The sequence below is a fragment of the Dendrobium catenatum genome, unplaced genomic scaffold (assembly GCF_001605985.2).
Source record: "Dendrobium catenatum unplaced genomic scaffold, ASM160598v2 fragScaff_scaffold_754, whole genome shotgun sequence".
In the NCBI taxonomy this organism is placed as follows: Eukaryota; Viridiplantae; Streptophyta; class Magnoliopsida; order Asparagales; family Orchidaceae; genus Dendrobium; species Dendrobium catenatum.
Window position 1 is genome coordinate 743793 of NW_021319216.1, and position 24358 is coordinate 768150.

General features: G+C 36.5%; 1 protein-coding gene across 1 annotated transcript in view; it reads right to left on the minus strand.

The window, feature by feature from the left end:
• Positions 1-279: 279 nt before the first annotated feature.
• LOC110112763 (DNA-directed RNA polymerases II, IV and V subunit 9A) overlaps positions 280-24358 on the minus strand; it is a 39471-nt gene continuing 15392 nt past the window's right edge. Inside the window, exons 3-4 of the mRNA XM_020845083.2 lie at positions 814-942; positions 280-587 (exon numbers count right to left, since the gene is read on the minus strand). Coding sequence (XP_020700742.1) covers positions 495-587; positions 814-942 — 222 coding nt within the window. The 3' untranslated portion in view covers positions 280-494. The remainder of the gene's footprint in view (positions 588-813; positions 943-24358) is intronic.

The following is a 24358-nucleotide window of genomic DNA, read 5'->3' on the forward strand; positions in this document are numbered from 1 at the left end:
GATTTGAACAAATACCCTAATTCATGGTGTTAATAAAAATATATATGGTAAGGGATGTGGCAAAAGAAAAATCTTTAAAAGTAAAATTCGTTTCTTAAACCAAATAACATATTATACCAGTTTGGTTGGGAAGACATCAGATGAAATAACTAAGCAAGCACAGATAATTCCAATCATTAAAATTCGCATCAACATAATTGTTGAATTTGGCACATCTACTAATTTTCTTAACTTGACTTAAAAAGGCCATATGATGAAGTTCTTGAAAGAATAGCGCATCAGAATGATAAATTATATAAACTCTTGAAGTGCAAAATTAAAATGAAGATTAAGTTAGGTTCTGCACATCAAAAAGGCTTCCTTTGAGGAATCCGTTGCTTTCTTTAATTTTCTATGGAAATTATATTTAGGGAAGCAATTAAGATGAAGCTCTACCAAATTAAAAACTTCCTGGATGTCATACATAAATACTAATATTAAGCAGCAAGCAAACTTCAAATAGTAATTCGAGCTCTTTCCTTAAAGTTTCGACCACAGCTTTGTCTGCAGCAGGCAAAGGTTAGAGCCATTGCTTCCCTGGTTTTAGTCTGCAATGTACACAAAAATACAATACTAAAGCATGCAATTCTGCTAATACCATATAATCTATAAAAAAGAAAAAATATAAAATATAATTCATATAATATTAGGTTTAATGGTCTTTTTTATTTGTAGCCTTTATTTTATAATTCTTAAACACTATGAATAAAAAGAATACATGAGCTAGAATAAAATTAAAAAGAAAATTAAGTGTATAAAAAAAGAGGAGCTGACCAGAAAGAATACAACTTCTGGATAATGACATACAGGACATTCGACACCCCATGCGCGGGGAAGTGTTCGATTTGCATAAGCATCTTGCAGGACCTGAGGCTGCTCGTACATAGAAAGGTGTATTGTCTCCTGCAATATATCAACTTATTTTATAGTAATTGACCACAAAAATTTGAGTATGCTTGCCAATCACATTCCTTATGACATTTTTGCAACAAAAGGCTTAAAAGTTTTTATATTTTATTTGAAACATCTTAAATGCACTTTTTCATTAACAAAAATACAATTTAGTTTATTTCCTAAATTTTTAGAAGTTATTGACAAGATCTTCCATTTGAACTGCATTTATTTTATATTTGTTCTATAAAACTTATTATCGCTGATTTCACAAATATGTTTGTTGACCAGTTTTTCTCCCAGACCTAGGTCAGAGAGTTAACCTGGTCAAATTTGACCAGGCTAGACCACAGGACCCATCCCAGTGGGTTCAGGGAGTCAAGCCAAGTCTGTTGAGCCTAGACCCAGGTCCTGTGTCAACCTGGTTGACCAGGTCAACAAGCGTTGACCCAAATTAACCCTGATTCCCTGCTACTTGATTTTAAATCAAATTTAGAGCTCCTCGAGCTCAATTCTCCCATCCACTGGACTCAGAGGGTCAGACCAACTTTGTTGAGCTCAGACCTGAGTCCTGGGTTAACCTGGTTCACCAGGTCAAACCAGGTTGACCCAATTGACTCTAATGGGTCTATTGAGGTCCAAATCAATTTTAAATCAAATATAATTCCCCTTGGACTCAATTCTTCCACTCCTTTGATCCATTTGATTAGGATGACCAAGTCAATCTTTGACTTGGTCAATCCAAGTCTTAATGGGTCATTTTGACCCATTTAGACCCTCTTGAGTCCAAATCAAATTCAAACCAATTCAAGACCATCCTTAGCTCAAACCCCTATCATCCTCTGACCTAATGGGCTAAGTTGACCAAGTCAAGCCTTGACTTAGTCAACCTAGGTCTCATGAGGTCAATTTGAACTATTTAAGGCAAATTCAAACCCATTTAATGCACTTCAATTCCTCCTCAATGGGTTTGAATTCTAACCATGGCCAAATTACACTGATTTCCCTCCCAATTGACCAAGAATTTGACCTGGGCCGTTGGTTTCAACTCTAGACATATAAATATGTGTTTTGAGGGTTTAATTAAGGATCTTTTCTTGCTCTTTCTCTCTATAGACCTCCTTAGGCTCTAAGATTTCGTGAGAGCATCCCTACTACCTCCCTCTACCTTTTCCAATCAAATACCAATGTCCAAAGCTTGCCGGCGGCGATCTTCTGGCAAGAGGAAGCTTAGATCTGTCCAAGGACCGATCCAACCAATTTGTAGCCCATTTGATCGAGGATTCAAGAGGGAAAATATACGAGGATAATCTACAAGCTCAATCGTATTAAGATCTTGGAGATCCCACGGTGAAAACTCTTTGAAACCCTTAGAATAGTCCACAACACTTTGCGTTAAATAGCTTTTTAAAAAGCTGTTTTAAAACCAAACGAAGGCCTCCCATGATTTTTGTTCACTTTTATAACTTGTGTTTAAAATTTTTTTGAATTTAATTTTGTGGATTGAGAGAACGAGTTGAATTATCCTTTAGGGTTTTGGTCTGCCGTGCGATCATGCTATCGGTGATCCGGACCATTGATCCGTCGATCAACAGTCAGGATCTGGCTTTACAGCGCGTCCATCCGATCGCAGAAGTCTTATGTCTAATCAAGTCCCCGTGCGGCTCCATCTTTGTCGTTGATTTCATATGGAGCCGATCTAATGGCTTAGATCCCGCGCTGAAATGGTTAAGTCGCGCGGGATCATTACTCTGTTGCCGACAATCATTAGCAATGATTGCGCGGCGCGCGGCGCAATCATTGCTAATGATTGCCCCGCGGTTATGGGAGCAAACCAGTGAGTGCCATGTGTCCGGCCACCGTTATTTTAATTAAAATACGTTTTAAATACATTTCAATGCTTTTAAAAAAAATTGAAACTTAAAAAAAATAATAGAAAATTCTTTTGTATTTAAAAATTACGTATAATATATCAAATTGTTCTTATTTGAATTCTCTACAATTTAAAATTATTTTAACTTAAAAATATTTAATATATCTTATATTATTTAAAAAATAGTAAAATGAATATTTTATTATTATTATTATTATTATTATTATTATTATTATTATTATTATTATTATTATTATTATTATATCCATTATTATTATTATTATTATTATTATTATTATTATTATTATTATTATTATTATTATTATTATTATTATTATTATTATTATTATTATTATTATTATTATTATTATTATTATTATTATTATTATTATTATTATTATTATTATTATTATTATTATTATTATTATTATTATTATTATTATTATTATTATTATTATTATTATTATTATTATTATTATTATTATTATTATTATTATTATTATTATTATTATTATTATTATTATTATTATTATTATTATTATTATTATTATTATTATTATTATTATTATTATTATTATTATTATTATTATTATTATTATTATTATTATTATTATTATTATTATTATTATTATTATTATTATTATTATTATTATTATTATTATTATTATTATTATTATTATTATTATTATTATATATATATATATATATATAATGAATTAATTTATTTTTATTTACACTATTTTCTAAAATCTATATATTTATAATTATTTTAAATTACTTTAAAATTACTTATATTTTAAATCCTAATTTTGGGAGATCCACTATTTGTGAAATTTTAAACATAGAATGTGCATGTGAATAGCAATCATGAGGGAGTGGATTAGTGAATGGTTGACTCCTAATCATTCACTAATTATTTTGTTAAGTGCATTTACTTTTCTTTTATTGTATTTTGCAAGTGTAGGATGCACGGGCACTTAGTTTAGTCTCTCCTAGATCTAAGAAAATTGTTTATTTACTACTTTTGTGTTTTCCATGAATTTTTACCTTGAGGGTTAGTTCAAAACTCCATTTAAACCCACTCAACGTTGCGACATCCTAAATACAATAAATAAGGACCCGTCTAGCAAACTTAGAAAAATTCTAGGGACTAAGATAGATTACTGATTGATATGAAAATTTCAATATTTAAACTTAGTGATATCTTGAATATCCTAGAATTTTTTAGGAATTTTTAGAACTCTTTTAACCCCTTAATTAACAAACCCTAATTTACCCGTTAAATTGGGCCCTATACCTTCTAAAAGTTTTAATAAATCCATTTTAACTCAAAAAATTATCCATAATAGCTTGAATTATTCATAATTCAATGCTTAACCTCTGATAAATAAGACACCTTAGGTTGACCTCAATCTGACCCTTAATTTCAACTTTAATCAAAATGACCATTTTGCCCCTATTAGATAATTAAAAATTATTAAAACTTTCAAATTTTCCCCAAACATTTGGGAACACCTTCATAGGTCATTCCTGACCTTTGGGGGTGATTCCAATTAGTTTGGAGCAGATTTGGATCAAAACCATAAAATCACCCATAATTAGGCAGTTTTAATAATTCTCATAATTGCCCAAAACTTGGAAAATTCATAACTTTGCATAAGAAACTCCAAATCCATCAAACTCAAATCCTAACTATTAGATAATTATCAATAGCCTAAGCATTAAAAATGGATAAACAAACTAAATTGTCTAAAATGGACCCTAATTCTTTTTTTTTGAAGAAATTGCAAGAGTTGCAATAAATTCATTACCAATTACTTACAAGAAGATTCCTCCTTTAATAAATCTAAAATCGAAGGAGGAACATTATTCGTAGAGAAATCATCCCAAAAGAAGGATGAACAATGGGCATAGTTAGCACAAAGATGAGCTAACTTATTACAATTTCTTTTAGCCAAAGAAAAAATAAAATGTTTAAAATTCATAAGAAAATCTAAATCCTTAGGCTTTAGAAATTCTTCATCAATCAAAGGATTTTTTAAGGCATTTTGAAAAACCTTAATAACATTAGAGTTGTCTCCCTCAATGATTAAACCTTCAACTTCAAGCATCCAATCCTGAATATAATTCCTGATAACAAGGATAGCTAATAACTCCATTTGTGCACTATCCCAATGTTTATATTGAATCCCAAAAGCAGCTATTCCTCGGCCTTTGTAATCTTTGAAAATTCCTCCAATACCTGTACTATTGTTTTTAAGAACTGAGGCATCTACATTTATCTTGATCCAACCCGGGGGAGGAGGATGCCAAGAAGATTTGGACAGCTTGAACAGCTGATTAGCATCCCAGTTTTCCCGAATTAAGAAGGAATCAAATGAAGACACCGATTAAATAATTGATCTAGAAGCAATAGTAGCACAGCTTTCATCTTTACCTCCATGAACAATTTTTTTTCTGCTATTCCAGCAATAGAAAATTACAGAGCATATAAGATTACCCAAGAACGGATTACAAGAAGCCAAATTATTCAAAATCTGATAGCAGCTCTCTAAGGAATTGAAATCTGGTATATAAAACTGCCATCTAGCCAGCAAATTGAACACCTTTTTGATAAAAACAAATTTAGAAGATATATGTTCTGTATCCTCCATTTCAAGGCAACCTTTAGGACATCCTCCATGATCCGCAAGTCTTCTATATAAGAGATAAGCAAATGTTAGAATACCATTCTTGCTTAATCTCCACCAAAAGAAATCTATTTTTGGTTTCAGTTTTAGAGCCTTTCTCCATTTATAATCTGCATCTATATCAAAGTTTTCAAATTATTTTTCATAAACTGATGTAGCAATCGATTTACCTGATAGCTTTTTAATACATTCCATTTTATCTTCAGTTTGTTCTGGTTGGATGGGAATAGAATTGATCAATTCTATTAAACTTTCTCCAAAGCAAACTTTTAATTTCATCATATCCCATTTCCCGTCTATAATGAAGTTTGAAATTTTGCTGAAATTAGGAGCAATAACAGTAACAAAAGTCGGCCTCTTATCCAAGGTCTTATCTAGAATCCAGCAGTCTTTAAAAGTGTCAATGCAATCTCCATTTGATATTGTCCATCTCATAACAGGTAACAAAAATTCTGTACCATTTAAAATAATTTTCCACGTTGAAGATAGACTGAATCTGTTTTCTTCTTTCCTTAGCACTTTTCCATATTTGGCACTTAACGTTTTATTAAGAAGAGAATCAGGATTGTTGATAAAGTTCAAAGCATGTCTGGATCTCAAAGGTCCCAGCCTTTCTACCAAAGAAAGAATACCAAAACCTCCTATTTTCTTTGGTTTACATAATGCATTCCAAGAAACATAATGCATACCCTTGTTACCATCTTTTTTATTCCAAAGAAAGTCTCTACACATTCTTTCTACTTCATAAAGAATTCCCAAAGGGATCAAAGAATGACTAGAAAGATAAGTAGGAAGAGAAAGAATAGAAGCTTTGATCAAGGAAATTTTACCTGCTAAAGATAAGTGTTTAGATCCCCAAATATTAATTTTAGCTGCTGTTTTCCAAATGATTTTGTAGAAATCAGATTTTACCAATCTCCTAAGAGCAATCTTAACTCCCAAATACTCCATTTCTTTAACCATGTTCATGTTAAGCACTTTGATTAAGCCTTTACATTCTCTTCTCTTCATTGATTTGCTGAATAACACTGCAGATTTTTTGTAGTTGATCTATACCGCTGCAGTTTCAGATCAGAGAGACCTCTCGAAGTAATTTCTTCCTCTTGCAGCTCCAATATTTCAATTTTCAGCTTTTCTTTGACTTCTACCAGATTTTTATGTTTTTCCCTGCTCCAAAAAAATAAAGATCTCAAAGTTCTTTTAAATTTGGAATTAAGAATTTCATTAACAGATCCTCTAGCTTGTTTTCTCCATGAAGCTAACACCACTGAGTGCGAAGCTTTATATGTTAGCCATAAATCTTCAAACGTGAATTCCTTCTTTTTTGAAACTTTGTTAGCCAAAATCTTGATGGATATAGGACAATGATCCGATGCTATCCTGGCAAGGTGCTTCAAGACTGTCGTTTGGAGATGAAATAAAGCCATACTATTTATAAGACATCGGTCCAATCTTTCCAAAATTCTTCCTCCTCCATTTTTATTGTTACACCAAGTGTATTTAGGCCCCATGTATCCAACTTCATGAAGATCTCCTCTAGACATGAATGAAATCATATCTTGAGATCCTAGAGAATGTACAAACTTCCTACCACCTCTTTTATCATTTTGGGAAGTTATACAATTAAAGTCTCCCCCTATAATCCAAGGGTATTTGTCATCATAAAGCCTTTCCAAATCACTCCATAGCTGTCTTCTTTTTATGTATTCCCTGCTTCCATAAACCGTGGCTAGCATCCAAGTTTGTTGATTTTTGAATTTGAGTCTCCCCACAACTACCTGATCATTTGCTTCTACAATTTCAAAAGAAGCCAAATCTTTTCTCCAGCATACCATTAAGCCGCCTGAAAGTCCTGAAGCCGGTTGAAGAAATGAATCCTACATATCACCAATAATTTTTTTTAACTAATTAGGGTCCATAGAAGAAACTTTAGTTTCCATAAGACCCACAATCATAGCATCATTAACTTTTACTATCTCTTTCAAATATCTGGAGGCTACCATCTTCCTAGCCCCCCGACAATTCCAAAAAATGAGGGAGCTCATTTTTTCTTTGAGGTGGACTGCGGTCCACCACAAATATTTTTTGCTTCACCTTTCCTTGTTTTGGAATTCATGGAGTAATTTCCCAAAGATTTCAATTCTTTTTGCAATTTGAATTTTGTTTCTCCATATGAAGACTTGTCTCCCAACTCCTTCCTATCATTTTTGTTTTTAACAGTTGTATCATCTTGCTCCACTTCTTTTCCTTCTTTGCCATTTAAAGAATTCTCTTTAAGTGATTTTTCCATGTCTTCCACATTCTCATTTTGAAGTAAAGAGAATTTATTATTGCTGCTTTTAAGAACATCATGCTCTTTTTCTTTTTCCACTTTATCTGTAGCCAAACCGGATTTCTTCTTCTGCTGTAAGTTGTCTTCAAATAAAGCATGTTTCTTTTCTTCCATCACTAACATATCTTGCATTTCCAATTGCTTCATTGCATTTCCCAGATTCTTGTCTTCAATGTTTTGATAGGGAATACTTGAGTTCGCAGATATTCCATTAGTAATTATCTGAGTTCGCAAGCAACCCATCCCTTTAGAGTTGAAATCCTGCATATGAAAATCAGAACTTTTCTCCATATTTACTCCATCTGTCTTTTGATAGGGAATACTTGAGTTCGCAGGTAGTCCCTTAGGACAAGCCTGAGTTCGCAAGCAACCCTTCCCCATGGAGTTTAAATCCTGCGGCATTTCAGAATTTTTTATCTCTCCATCTTCTATATGTTCCTCAACCACCGTTGGTTTCCTTGGAGAAATTTGTTTAGGCTGCTTTGCTAAATTTGCTTCCCCTTGATACTGAGAGTTCTTATCAGGAACAATTAATTTTTTTGGAAAGCTGATGTAATTTGGGTTGAACCATTTATTGCTTCTAATGGGGATCTTTTTCTTCTTATTACCAACCAATATCCATGGACCATAAGTCGTTTCTTTTGATTATTTATGTTCATTTTCCATAGCTATATTGGATCCTTGATTATCTTCCACATTTTTAAGGACTATTGTCATATGCAAACAATCCTTCTCCTTATGGCCTACCTTCCCGCAATCAAAACAAAAATTTGAAATCTTCTCGTACTCCACTTGTTGAAAGAATCTTCCACATATGCTATCAACCCAAACGCCTAGGGGAAGTGGTTGATCAAGTTGTATTCTCACACATACTCTAGCAAACTCTCTTCTTCCCCAATGGAACATATTACCATCTAGCATGATTGGTTTGCCAATTCGTGATGCAATACATGCTATACTCTTCTCATCCCAACATTGTAATGGAAGATGAGGCATTCTAACCCAAATAGGAGAAGAAAGCCTATTAGTAGAGGAAGAGTTGAATTTGGGAGACCATTTCTCCATCCTTATGATATGTTCATTTATAAACCAAGGACCTCCAGAATGAACACCTTCCATCATTTCTTCAGATGAAAATGAACAAAGAAACCATCCTTTACATAAAGTGGTAAAATGGAATTGGCCGAAATCTTTCCATTGTTTTCTTAGCTCCCATGCTACTATATGGGATGGAACCTCCTTCCCAAACACCTTAATAACCAAAGATTTAGATAATCTTTTGGCATTGGCAACCTCCAATTCCTCCTTGAGTTTTACTGCTTTTCCATCATCAGAAAGTGTAACTTCATCTTCTTTTAAATCCAATTTGATATGAGGTTTTTTCCTCCAGGGATTTAAAGAATCGGAAACATTCAGTTTAGGATATTCAACAGACATCTTATCTCCATCCAATCCGTTTAAATTATCTATCACCAAATGAAAATTGTTGTTAATCGATATATGTGAATCTTTATTTATCACACTGCGATAGAGTCCAGGGATTGCATTCGAATTCACAAATCGATTTACAAAAATCTTCATTCCTGAAGTCGAACCAACATTTTTAGATGGAGTAACAGATGATTGGATACATTTCGGAGTGTCCAACTCAACCAATTCAGCCACAGATTTACCTTTACCCTCTACATGTATTTTTTGTTTAGGAGGTGTTAATGACGGTTCCTTTATAACCAGAGCTCCTTGCCGCTTCATCACTGGGATATTACCATTTCGAATATCTTCCAAAAGCATCTCCTTTTCTCCATTTCCATGAACCAAAGGGGATTTTGCAGAGCACAGTTGCTGCGGGACTGTAGATTCTGCATCTTTTCCCTGTATGATCGAAATACTAACCTTTGACGATCTCATTCCTTCAGATACAGTGCTGCGATCCAACTTGGGATAATCATCGGCGATGTGCCAGAGATCATTCGCCTCCATAGCCTGAAAATCCCGTTGCCGCCAATCCAGAAATTTGAAATTCCGATTCTCCTCCTGAATTAACGGACGTTCTATCTCCAAGTCTAAATGGACCCTAATTCACTAGCATTTAAACTTTAATTAAAATTTCCTTTCCTAACCTACAACAAACTCTAACCTTAGGCAACTTGAACTAACTACCTAGCTTAGGATCTATTCTAATCGCACAAGCCTTACACACACATAGAATTGTTTGCTAGGGACCACTTCTAGATTTAGGCTAGGTTGGTGTTTAATTTTCTGTTATGTGACGGGTTTTTCTAAGATTTTTTTGCATGTTGTGAAAAATTGCTGATGTGTTTACTTACTTTTACTGCACTGTGGATTGATGTGATATGCATTAGTTCTACCCCTTGGTTAGGGATGATATATATTGCTTTACTTGCAGGTGTCCATGCTCATGCAGCATTAAATAAAAAGGGGAGCAAATGTCATAATTTCTAATGATGTCTTGTGCAGGTGCTCCAGAATTTACTCAGCCCCCCCCCTAAATAAATGAGGGATAAAATAAATAATAATAATTGCTACAGGTGCTCCAGAAATTGTTTAGCCCTCATTAATTTAGAGCATGGCCAAGTGTGGCTATGATGAGTTATTTTCTCTATATATAAACCGCTTGGGATTTTTATTAGGATAACCTTACAGGAGAGTCTAGTTTTTTTTTTATTGCTTTCAATTAATGTAATCATTTATAATAATTTGTAAGAGTTGTGAAAGTGATATTTGAGTTGCGATATTCTTATCTAACTTGAATTCCAAAAAAAGAAGACATCCTCAAAGGGGAGAATCTTCTTCTATTTGGAAGATGAAGTTTGGAATGCTTTTAGATATCCAAAGAGAAAAGGTAATACCCCTCTAAAAAGAGATTGTCTCTTCGTTTGAATATTCAAGTTACGGCGACTCTAAGGAGTCCATTGAGGAGAGATCCTATAAGTCCAAGTAGGAGAGATCCAAAGAGTCCAAGGAGAAGAAGTCCAAGAAGACTGAAGACTTAAAGACCCAATATCCCACTCAAAGTCATTTGCGTCAGTCGTAGGCTTAAAAATTCGGGTTGTGGCAGATGTGCCCGACCACATTACTTTTCTATAGACCCTGGGTTATAATTAAGGGCAGTTGGCCTATAAATATTTATTAATTAGTTTGATTATACTGATGTATTTTACTTGTGATTTTGTGCCTCTAGGGTTGCATGCTTTTATTAGTTTATTGGTAATTTGCATGTCGATTTTGTTTTAACCTAGATTTTGTTAGGCTCTTTAAGGAATAAAATCTTTTTCTACTCATAACTAATATTTAAATTTTAAGGTTTAAATAACGTAGAAACCTAATGAACTAGGTAACTACCGGTCGCATGCATATTTTTGCATCTTTCTTTCTCCTTCTATAAGACACTTCCCCGCCTACAGGTAGAGTCTAGATAATCTGGCCTATGAGGCTGAAGTACCAGACCTAGGGAATTCTAGTCTCCTTCTAAAAATTATCTTTATAAAAGTCTATTTTTAAAGTCTAAAGCATACATGATTCAGAATTTCAACTAGCATGTATTGCATTAGAAACTAACTAAATAAAAAATTTTAATTGCACTAGCTCTAGGAGCATTTACCCAACGTAAGTATATGGCCAATTAGAAAACCCTTTAGATGTCGGTCTTAACTTCCAAAAATTATACCACCCAACCATCTTTCATAAAGTAACGTGATAGCATGGCTTTAAAGCAATTAGGTGGTTAGCTGGCTCCCTAATCCAGGCCAGGATAAGTCCAGGTTTTGCACTGCATTAGTTAGGATACAGGTCTTAGTTTTGTTTGTAGAACACTAAACTCAACTTAGATTTAGGATTCGAGGCTACTACACTTGGTCTCGTAGTATGCCTAAATACTATGTAAGTTTCCTATTCTTTAGGGAATATAAATCCTACTTATATGCGTCACATGGATGACGCCACTCCATCTTTCTCTCACGTATGTGTCAAGTGCTTGACTTTCATTTCTCCAGTTTCTTCTTTAGAACTTTAGTCCCTCCGAATGTTGGTATGAACCCTACATGTTGACTAACCACTTGAGCACTTTCTTTCCTTTTGAGTAGGACTTCTTAATCTTCGCCCTTGTGCCAATCCCATTTATAGAAAGGATAATATATGATCTTTAATCGAGAGTTTTCTCAAGCTTCGGGCTGAGATGTAATTAATCATGGGGGATTGCGCCCATAGAAAACTGAATTCCACATCTACTAAACCCCATATGACCTGATGTATCTGGTGGGGGAAACCCGTGACTGTGATCAGACCATGCATATTATTACCTATCAGGGTGCGTAGGCGAGAGCTGCTATCATCCATGGTTAATCATATGTATGGTCCAATCTATCCTTCCATCAACCCGTTTACGAGGAGCGTGGAAGCTCGCGATCATCTCCATCTCTCGATGTGGATGCGATCATATACCCCTCCACAATCCTATAGCCGTAGCTGTACCCTTTTAGAGGTCCACATGTTTCTGGCGACCACAATGGGACTAATTTCTCTCTCCTTCTTTGGATCATATATTATCCTTTCTTGTGTGTACTTTATAATTGATACTCCTTAGATTAGGTCCATCCCACTCTTAGTTAGGGTCTTTCCTTAATTAGGATTTCTTCCTTTTAACTAGGGTTTCTCCCTACTCTACTTCTTTCCATCCTAGTAAGCTATTCTGTCCCTTATCCTCTTTATCCATTCCTTCCTTTCATGATTTTGATTCTAACTAACTTTTCAAATTTCCTTTTTCTTGGCAATAGTACCATGGCTTCTTTTGTTCTTTCTGTTACTTTCAGCTTCAGCTCAGACATATAAGTGACACTCCTTGAGTCCCTGTTATCTAGTCATCTTATTGGAGGAATCACTTTTAGTTCCTTCACTGACTCGGCCTTCGTCACTCTTGGCGGGCTGACCCTAGTTGAGGCTACTACATTCTCTCCTCCCCAAATGAGAGGAAACATAGCCATGTGCCATTTCGGATGTCCTGTTACTTAGCGAACAGCCCGGCACCTATTCGTCTTGTTCCTATTCCTATGCAGCTAGTATGTCCTGTGGTTAGGCGACCAATGCCAAGACCACTTCATGTTCTACCCATTCATCCTATGGTTAGGCAGCCAATGCTTGCCGCACCTGTTGCACAAGTTGCTCCAGCCCCTCAACACCGGCAACCTGCTCTTATTACCCCCTTTGTTCCAGCGGAGGTTCCTCGAGTTCGAGTTCCCCCACAAACTTCAACTAGGAAGAGGGGTGCCCATATTGAGGCTCCTTGTCCCTCTTCTCGTTGGGTTTCTATTTTTACTCGACTTTCTCATGTTGAGATCGCCGGGCAGACCCCAACACTTTATATTGTTCCTGTTCCCCCTACCACTTAGGGAGTGGGTTCAGATGTTCCGTTCTCCTCTACCTCTGGCCTTGGGAGAAGGGTCAGGTTAAATAGGAATAAGAGACTTCGTTTGGTGCATCTAAGGTAGATAGGAAGTAGATGTCAGAGGTGATAGGTCACCAGCAGCTAGTTCAGAGGAGAGTGGCTCCCAGGCAGTAGAGACCACGACAAGTTGTAGTTACGCCTACCCCAGGTGTACTAGTAGCACATGATATAGAGGCAGTCGAGAGAGAACACTTCTCTCCACTGACACATAGTGAGGATAAGGAGGACGTTGCCTGCATTATGGCGGCCCCTCCTATCACCACTACTCTACCCGGGCTAGGGTCCCCAGGGACATTAGTGTTCCAGCCCTCTCTTAGAGGATTTAGAGCATCATATACCTTGCGTATGGTAGAGGGCCTGTTAGTTGAGAGAGGTTACTCCGACAGATTTCTTAAGAGACTTTTCAGTTATAGAGGTAGACTACGAGATATAGGTATAGGTGGCAGAGAGGACAGCCACCTCAGTAGTCAGTTGATACAGCTCCGATTATTAGACCACCGACAGTTTCTCCTGCTGTTGGATGACGCCCAAGTTCCACGAACAGAGAAAGCAGTCAAAGCCTACCCGGCCCTAGATGATTTTAGTTTTGGTAGCCCCTCAACAGTCGGTTACCCGTACAAAGCCCCATTGTAGTAGGTGGGTTTGGAGACGTCGACCAACAGACACCCCTGTCGATATAGTTCAACTAGTTGAGGAAGTACAATTGGCAGATACAGTTCATCCAGCAGATATAGTAGATCAGACGGATGTTGTACTTCCTCCTCAGGTTCAGGGTGACTCTGAAGACTTGTGATGTGGAGGCAGTAGCTCCCCTGAAAGATTACTAGACCGAGTTGAGATAGCTCTGGCTTCTGGCCCCCATAGGATCACTTCCCTGATGAGTCCTTACATAGAGGCACTCCACCGAGCCTTCTCCGAGGAGGACAAACTCGAAGATGAGTCAGATGAGGATGTACCAGTACACTGAGTTTGTGTGGTGACCCGTCGAGGTCACTCAAACGAGTAGAGGGAGCCCGAGGATGACGAGAACGGAGAACCCGAGGTGGGTGGATATTCCAAGTTAGTGGATATGGATGCTTTAGTTTTGCACCTCCAGGAATAGATGGTAGAGATGGCCAGAGCCATGGCAGCGATGACTGCATAGTTGACAGCTTTCGGGGTGATGCCCTAGATGACGGGCGTAGGCACTCCTACTATGTCTAGAGACGAGCTAGTTATTCCACAAGTTTCACTAGACCTCATAGGAGTGGACAGAGTCCAGAGAGTAGTCTCAGCACCACGTACAGTGCCTACTTATACTACTCCAGTCCATAGTCAGCTAGTAAAATTGTTAGCACTATGAACTTTTAATAGTTGATGATTCTATTCCGAGTTATTTTCCTAAGTGGTGAGTGTGTTCCCTCGCTGCTTTGGTTCTTTTTTTCTTACCGCGTGATATGTGGCATCATGCCTTAGGTTCCACTATTACCTTTTTGTGAGCTTTGATTTTCTAGCAGAAAATTAGCTTTTCAGTTCCTTCTCCCACGAATTTTCCCATTGAGACCTGACTCCTAGCTACCAGAGAGGTCCTTTGGAGGTGTTGATATTACTTCTACTTCTTACAGGGTCCCCATCAATTAGTATGGGTTTACCACTGTAGCTTCATTGATGGTTGTTTATACTAAGCTTAGTCCTAGTTTCTATAGGAGAGGTGCCCCCTCGCTACTTCCATTCTTTTTACTCTCTTGAAATGAAACTGCCCCTCTGCATACTCTATTGAGGGTTTACCTCTTCCATCTTTCTTGGGAGATGTCATTCTGATGTCTTCCTCCCTTTTTGTTTAGGGTTAGGGTTCCCTAAGAGGTCTTAACGGCATTTGGATACACATGGTCATGACGATTTGTCCTCTACCATGTGGTTACCAAAATGTTAGCCTAGGATTCCTTAGATAACTCTACCCTTGAAATTCTTCCATATACCATTCCTTTCTTCATCACATCCCTACACAGATTTATGTTAGGACGATGATGAGATGACCTACACCTTCTACCATGCCATTCCGATACCAACAGACAGGTAGTTGGATTTACTTACCTAGTTGAGAGAGCCTAACAGAGCCCCTGCAAGACATTCCTCACCAATCTTTCCTCTTTACATCATTGCAGGCATATGCGTCGGGTGATTGTATTGAGCATTCTTTGTTTCTACTACTTTTGGCATATGCGCCAAGTAGAGACCCTATCGCAGGCACATACACTGGGCATAGATCCCTTTTTTCCTTGTATCCTACTACAGGCACATACACTGGGTAGAAATTAGGTTTTTTGGTTGGCAGTGTCTGACAGAGTCCTTGGGAGGCATTCTTCACTACTCTTTATTCTTCACATCATTGTAGGCATATGCACTGGGTGATTGTATTGAGTACTTCATCTTTAACCTACTGCAGGCATATACGCCGGGTAGGGACTCTAATGTAGGCACATACACTGGGCAGAGGTGACTTTTTCCTTTTGTCCTACTGCAGGTATATGCGCCGGGTGGACATTAGATTTTCTGGTTGAGAGAGCCCGACAGAGTCCCTGGGAGGCATTCCTCACCACTCTTTTCTCTTCATATCATTACAGGCATATGCGCCCGGTGATTATGTTGAGTGCTTTTACTTTATCCTACTGCAGGCATATGCACCGGGTAGGAAGTCAATTGCAGGCACATACACCGGGCATAGGTGACTTTTTTCTTTTGTCATACTGCAGGCATATGCGCTTGGTGGACATCAAGCCTTCTTGTTGAGAGGGCCCGACAGAGTCCCTAGGAGGCATTCCACACCACTATTTCCTCTTTATATCATTGCAGGCATATGCGCTGGGTGATTATGTTGAGTGATTTTACTTTATCGTACTGCAGGCATATGCGTCGGGTTGGAACTCTACTGCAGGCACATGCACCGGCAGAGGTGACTTTTTCCTTTTGTCATACTGCAGGCATATATGCTGGGTGGACATTAAGCCTTCTTGTTGAGAGAACCCAACAGAGTCCCTAGGAGGCATTCCTCACCACTCTTTCCTCTTCATATCATTGCAGGCATATGCGCCGGGTGATTATGTTGAATGATTTTACTTTATCCTACTGCAGGCATATGCGTCAGGTAGGAACTCTACTGCAGGCATATACACTGGGCAGAGGAGACTCTTTCCTCTTCACATCATTGCAGGCATATGCGCTGGGTGATTGTGTTTAGTGTTCCTGCTTTGGATTACTTTTGGCATATGCACCAATTAGGGACCCTACTGTAGGAACTTACACTAAGCAGAGGTGACCTATCTTTCCTTTTGTCCTACTGCAGGCATATGCGATGGGTGGACATTGAATTACCTGATTGAGAGAGCCTAATAGAGCACCTGGAAGGCATTCCTCACCACCTTTTTCCTTGAGTGTCATGTTGTGATCAGGCAGGCACTAGATTTTGTGACTTATTTATTTGTTGTTTTGATTTCGTTAGGCAAATACTGAGTCATCCCAATCCACTCTTCTAAGAGGAGCAGGAGGAGATGGGACCTCCTCACCTTCTATTATGCTGTTTCGATATGGTCAGGCAGATAGTCGATATACTTTTACTACTTTACGCTTGGTTCTCTCTTCAGCTCTACCCTCAGTATAGGGTAAGGAAATGAGAGAAACCCTTCCTACTTTTTCACCCTCATGGTGACCATTACTCTCTATTCTCTCTTCAGTTCTACCCTCACTACAGGTAAGGCTAAGAGAGAAGTCCTTTATTTCTTTTCACCCTTGTGATGACCTCTACTTTGGTTCTTTCCTCAGCTCTACCCTTGTTGTAGGGCAAGGCCAGGAGAAGATCCCACTACTTATTCACCATTTGGTGACACCTTACTTGTTCACTGCTGCTCTTCGCTCCCTCATAGCCTCTGCCCTTTCTATATGGTAAGGCCAGGAGAAGAGCTCCCTACTTTCTTTCACCTTTTTGGTACCCTTTCACTTGTGTTCTTTACTTCACTCCCTTTGTCACATTCGGTCAATGCTAACACGAGCGGTTCACTAGTTTGTTCATCACTCCTGTTGGGGGTCCGTTTGTTGACATGTTTTTCCCCCAGCCTAGGTCAAAGAGTTGACCTGGTCAAATTTTACCAGGCTAGACCCCACGACCCATCCCATTGGGTTCAGGGAGTCAAGCCACATCTGCTAATCCCAGACCCATGTCCTGGGTCAACTTGGTTGACCATGTCAACCAGGGTTGACCCAAATTGACCCTGATTCCCTCTTACTTTATTTTAAATCAAATTCAGAGCTCCTCGAGTTCAATTCTCTCATCCACTAGACTTAGAGGGTTAGACAAACTTTGTTGAGCTCAGACTTGAGTCATGGGTCAACCTGGTTGGCCAGGTTAACCCAGGCTGACCCAATTGGTTCTAACGGGTTTTTTGAGGTCCAAATCAATTTTAAATAAAATCTAATACCCTTTGGACTCAATTCCCCACTCCTTTGATCCATTTGACTAGGATGACCAAGTTAATCTTTGACTTGTTCAATCCAAGTCTTAATGGGTCATTTTTACCCATTTAGACCTTTTTGAGTCCAAATCAAATTCAAACCAATTCAAGACTATGCTTGGCTCAAACCCCTATCCTCCTCTAACCTAATGGGATAAGTTGACCAAGTCAAGCTTGGACTTGGTCAACCTAGGTCTCATGAGGTCAATTTGACATATTTAATGCCAATTCAAACCCATTTAATGCACTTTAATTCATCCTCAATGGGTTTGAATTCAAACCACAGCCAAATTATATTGATTTCCCTCCTAATTGACCAAGGATTTGATCTAGGCTGTTGGTTTCAACCCTAGACATAAATATATGTTTTCATGGTTCAATTAAGGATCTTTTCTTATTCTCTCTCTCTAGACCTCCTTAGGCTCTGAGATTTTGTGAGAGCGTCTCTACTACCTCCCTCAACCTTTTCCAATCAAATCTCGATGTGCAAAGCTCGCTGGCAGCAATCTTCCAGTGAGAGGAGGCTTAGATCCGTCCAAGGCCTGATCCAACCAATCTGTAGCCCATTTGAATGAGGATTCAAGAGGGAAAATATACGAGGACAATCTACAAGCTCACCCGTATCGAGAACTCTGAGATCCCATGGTGAAAACTCTTTGAAACCCTTAGAATAATCCACAACACTTCGCATTAAATAGCTTTTTAAAAACTTATTTTGAAGCCTAACAAAGGTCTCCCCATGATTTATGTTCATGTTTATAACTTGTGTTTAAAATTTTGGTTAATTTCATTTCATGGATTGAGAGAATGAGACAAATTATCCTTTAGGGTTTCGGTCTGCCGTGCGATCTTGCTATTGGTGATCCGGACTGTTGATCCGTCAATCAACGGTCAAGATCTGGCTTTATTATGCATCCATCCGACCATGGAAGTTATATGTCGGATCGAGTCCCCGTACGGCTTGATCTTGGCCGTTGATTTCATACGACGCGGATCCAATGGATGAGATCCCGCGTTGACGTGGTTAAGTCGCGCAGGATCATTGCTACGACACTGACCATCATTAGCAATGATTACGCGACGGCGCAATCATTGCTAATAGTTGCCCCACAGTTACGGGAGTAATCCAGTGAGTGCCACTTGTCCCGCTGCTGCCATTTGAATTAAAATATGTTTTAAATACATTTAAATGCTTTAAAAAAATAGATTTCGCCGCCGCGTAATTATGTTTTAAATTCATTATATATTTTATTATTTTAAGTTAATTTCAGTTAATAATTTTTTAAATATTATTATTGTAAAATTATTTTAAAAATAGCCTTTATTGCATTAAAATTCTAAAATTCATATCTTTTTCATCTTAAATCGAATTTTGACATACAATACCTAGTTCATTTTAGAAAAATGTGTAATTTATTTTAAAATTATTTTAAGATATTAATTTTTTTTTGTTATATTTTTGTACTATTATATTACTTGACTATTTTACTATTATTTAAATAACTAATTATGATAATTATTTTGAAACTAAAAATTATTTTAAAACCTTTTTAAAACCTCGTTATGGTGGCCAGTGAATCTCCCCTATACTTATATATATTATGAATTAATTTATTTTTAATTATCCTATTTTCCAAAATCTATATATTTATAAGTATTTTAAATTACTTTAAAATTACTTATATTTTAAATCCTAATTTTAGGAGATCAACTGTTTGTAAAATTTTAAACATAGATTATGCATGTAAAAAGCAAACATGTGGAAGTGGATTAGTGAATGGTTGAGTCCCAATCATTTACTAATCATTTTGTTAAGTGCATTTATTTTTCTTTTATTATATTTTGCATGTGTAGGATGCACGTGCACTTAATTTAAGCTCTTCTAGATCTAAGGATATGATGTGTTTACTGCTTTTATATATTCCATGCATTGTTACATTGAGGGTTACTTGAAAACTCCATTTAAACCCACTCAATATAGCGACATCCTAAGGACAACAGTTAAGGACATGTCTAGCAAATTTAAAAAAATTCTAGAGGCTAGGATATATTATTGATTGATATGAAAACTTCAACATTTAAACTTAGAGGCATCTTGAACATTTCAAATTTTTTTAGGAATTTTTAGGACTCTTTAGACTCCCTAATTAACAAACCCTAATTTACCCATTAAATAGTGCCCTATACCTTCTAAAAATTGTAATAAATAAATTTTAACTCAGCAAATTACCCATAATACCTTGAATTGTTTATAATTAAATGCTTAACATTAAATAAATAGGACACCTTAGGTTGACCTTAATTTGACCCTTAATTTCAACTTTAATCAAAATTACCATTTTACCCCTATTAGTTAATTAAAAATTATTAAAAATTCCAATTTTTTCCTAAACATTTGGGAACACCTTCTTAGGTCATTCTTGACCTTTGGGGATTATTCCAATAAATTTGGAGCTAATTTGGATCAAAACCATAAAATCACCCATAATTAGGCAATTTTAATAATTCCCTTAATTGTCCAAAACTTGGAAAATTCATAACTTTACATAGGAAACTCCAAATCCATCAAACTCAAAGCCTAGCTAATCACCTTAAGGTTTAGTATCTACCTAAAATGTTAGGAGCCCCAAATCTAGCATATTATTTATAGTAACTTTTTTGACCCCCCCAATCTAGCACCTAGGAGGACCTGAGACTTTTCAAAATTGGCTAATGCAACTTAAACTTTAATTATCAATATCCTAAGCATTAAAAATGGATTAATAAAACTAAATTGATTAAAATGGACCCTAATTCACTAACATTTAAACTTTAATTAAAATTTTCTTTCCTGGCCTACAACAAACTCAAACTTTAGGCAACTTGAACTAACTACCTAGCTTAGGACCTATTCTAACCACACAAGCCTTGCACACACATATAATTGTTTACTAGGACACCACTTCAAGATTTAGGCTAGGACGGTGTTTACTTCTCTGTTGTGTGTTAGGTTTTTTTTGAGATTTTATTGCATGTTGTAAAAAATTTCTGCTGTATTTGCTTACTTTTACTGCACTATGGATTGATGTGATGTGCGTTAGATCTACCCCTAGGTTAGGGACGATATATATTACTTTTCTTGCAGGTGGCCATGCTCATGCAGCATTAAAAAAAAGAGGGGGTGGGGGGCAAATATCATGATTTTTAATGATGTCTTATAGAGGTGCTCCAGAATTTGCTCAGCCCCCCTTTAAATAAATAAGGGTTAAACAATAATAATAACTGCTAAAGGTGCTCCAAAAACTACTTAGCCCTCAATAATTTAGAGCATGGCCAAGTGTGGTTGTGATGAGTTATTTTCTCTATATATAAACTGCTTGGGATTATAAACTGTTTGGAATTTTTATTAGGATAACCATGTAGGAGAATCTATGTTTTTTTTATTGTTTTCAGTTAATGTAATCATTTATAATAATTGATGAGAGTTGTAAAAGTGATATTTGAGTTAGAATATTCTTATCCGACTCGAATTCCAAAAGAAAAAGGCATCCTCAAAGGAGAGAGTCTTCTTTTATTTGAAAGATCGAGTTTATATGGCTTTTAGATATCCAAAGAGAAAAGGCATCACCCTCTAAAGGGGATTGTCTCTTCGTTTGGACGAATCCAAGAAGTCCAAGGATGAGAGATCGAATGAGTCCAAGAAGGAGAGATCCAAAGATTCCAAGGAGAAGAAATCCAAGAAGATTGAAAACTTGAAGATCCAATATCCCACTCAAAGTCATTTGCGTCAATCATAGGCTTAAAAATCAGGGTTGTTAGTAGTTGTTCCCAACCATTTTACTTTCCAGCAGACCCTGGGTTGTAATTAAGGGTTGTTGGCCTATAGATATTTATTAATTAGTTTGACTATACTGATGTGTTTTACTTGTGATCGTGTGCCTCTAGGGTTGCATGCTTTTATTAGTTTATTGGTGTTTTACATGTAGATTTTATTTTAGCCTGGATTTCGTTAGGCTCTTTAAGAACTAAAATCTTTTTCTACTCATAACTAATATTTAAATTTTAAAGTTTAAATAACATAGAAACCGAACGACCTAGTGAACAGCTGGAATCTTCTGGGGTCGCATGCATATTATTGCATTTTTCTTTTTCCTTCTATAAGACACTTCCCTGCCTACGGATAGAGTCTGGATAATCTGGCCTATGAGGATGAAGCGCCGGACCTGGGGAAGTCTAGTCTCCTTCTAAAAATTATTTTTATATAAGTCTATTTTTAAAGTCTAAAGCATACATGATTCAGAATTTTAACTAGTATATATTACATTAAAAACTAATTAAATTAAAAATTTTAATTACAGTAGCTCTAGGAGCATTTACCCAACATAAGTACAAGGCCAATTAGGAAATCCTTTGTATGTCAACCTTAACTTTCAAAAACTATATCACCCACCCATCTTTCATAAAATGACCTGATAGCATGGTTTTAAAGTGATTAGGTGGTTAGCTGGCTCCCCAATCTAGGCCGGGGTAAGTCCATATTTTGCACTGTATTAGTTAGGATACAGGTCTTAGTGTTGTTTGTTGAACACTAAACACAGCTTAGATTTAGGATTCGAGGCTACTACACTAGGTCTCATAGTATGCCTAAATAGTGGGTAAGTTCCCTATTCTTCAGGGACTATAAATCTTACTTATCTACATCACATGGATAACACCACCTCCATCATTCTCTCACGCATGTGTCAAGGGCTTAGCTTTCTTTTCTCCAGTTTTTCTTTAGTACCTTAGTCCCTCCGAATGCTGGTATGAACCCTGCATTTTGACTAAGCCGTTTGAGCCCTTTCTTTCCTTTTGAGTAGGACTTCTTAGTCTTCGCCCTTGTGCCAATCTCATTTGTAGAAAAGATAATGTATGATCTTTAATCGAGAGTTTTCTTAGGCTCTAGCCTGAGATGTAATTAACCATAGGGGCTTACGCCCATGGAAAACTAAATTTCACATCTACTAAATCCCATCCGAGCTGATGTCTAGGGTGGAAAAAACTCGTGACTGCGATCAGGCCATGCATATTATTACCCATCATGGTGCGTAGGTGAGAGAAGTTATCCTCCATGGTTAATCGTATGTATGGTCCAATCTACCCTTCCATCGGCCCTTTTGCGAGGAGCGTGGAGGTCCACGATCGTCTCTATCCCTCGGGGTGGATGCGGTTGTATACCCCTCTGCAATCCTGCAGCTATAACGGTGCCCTTTCGGAGGTCCACAATGTTCTTTTATTTTCTTCTCAAGGTTGATCTAAACTTAAATTAAATGGTATGATAATATCTATCAAATAATGTTTGAACAATCTTTTCTTTAGGAAAATGAAAGAAATGCCCAACATAATGATAAGAAAATATATCCTTAAGTTGAGAGAAAATGTTGGATAGTATGTTGGTGATAGATTTTTTTTAACATTCATAAAGACTTCATTGCTAGAACCTATTACTCTAATAAATATTGGCAACTTGTGAAAGGTTTATTATTAAGTTAGACATAGCGAATAAGGTTGACTTAGATGGCCCTCAAAATTGAGAAAAAGCCATTCATATTATTACCTCTGTGAAAAACCTTAGGTGGTGGTTAGCTACTTCTTGATCGTACTAGTCTACCCCCTCAACTTCTAGACAAAATCCGAACCAACCAATTAGTAAATCCATTAAGAAAAAAAAGAAAAAAAAAATTAATTAAAACATCAAAGATATTACTTATTAGAACTTACATAAAAACGATACATGAAACACCATGATTAAGTCCAATTAATAGATTGCCAAAGAAATCCACTTTGGAATCTTGAGATGTTAGCCATTGCCAAAATAGAATCGAGAATGAAAGAAGAAAATAATTTATTTATTATATTTTTGAATTGTTAAGATGAGAGTACAGGTTATTTATATATTGAGGGCTGCAAATGTAATTTATAAACATACCATAATTATAGACAACTTGAATGATGAACCAAAGCCAAATGGTGTCGTTATTTTTTTTTTTGGAAGAAGCAATACTTGCATTAATAACTAAAAAGAAGGGAAAAAGCCACCTACAAAGTACAACCTACAGATTCCTCCTCTAATAGTTTGATAAAAGGAGGAATCTTGTTAACATAAATATCCTCCCAAAAAAAAAAAGAACTAAAAATCCTATAGTTAGCACATAAATCTGCTAACTTATTACAACTCTTTATATAATTGAAAATCACATAATTAAAATCTTTGGTAAACGAGAGATCTTCTACACCTTGTCCACCATTTTTGAATGTTTTTTAAATGAACTTGATGACATTTGCATTGTCTCTTTCAATGATAAGTCCCTTATACTTAAACATCCAATCATTAATAACATATTTGATGGATGTTATAACCAGAAGTTCCAAATATGAAATATCCCAATGTATACATGATTTGCCAATAGCTGCAAGAAATCTGCCTTTGTGATCTCTAAACACGTCACCAATTCCCCCTTTATAGGATGGTAATAAGGCTGCATCAGCATTAATCTTAATCCAATCGAGTGGAGGAGGATGCCAACAATTTTCCAACAACAAATGCTAATTGGCACCAAACCGGCCCAA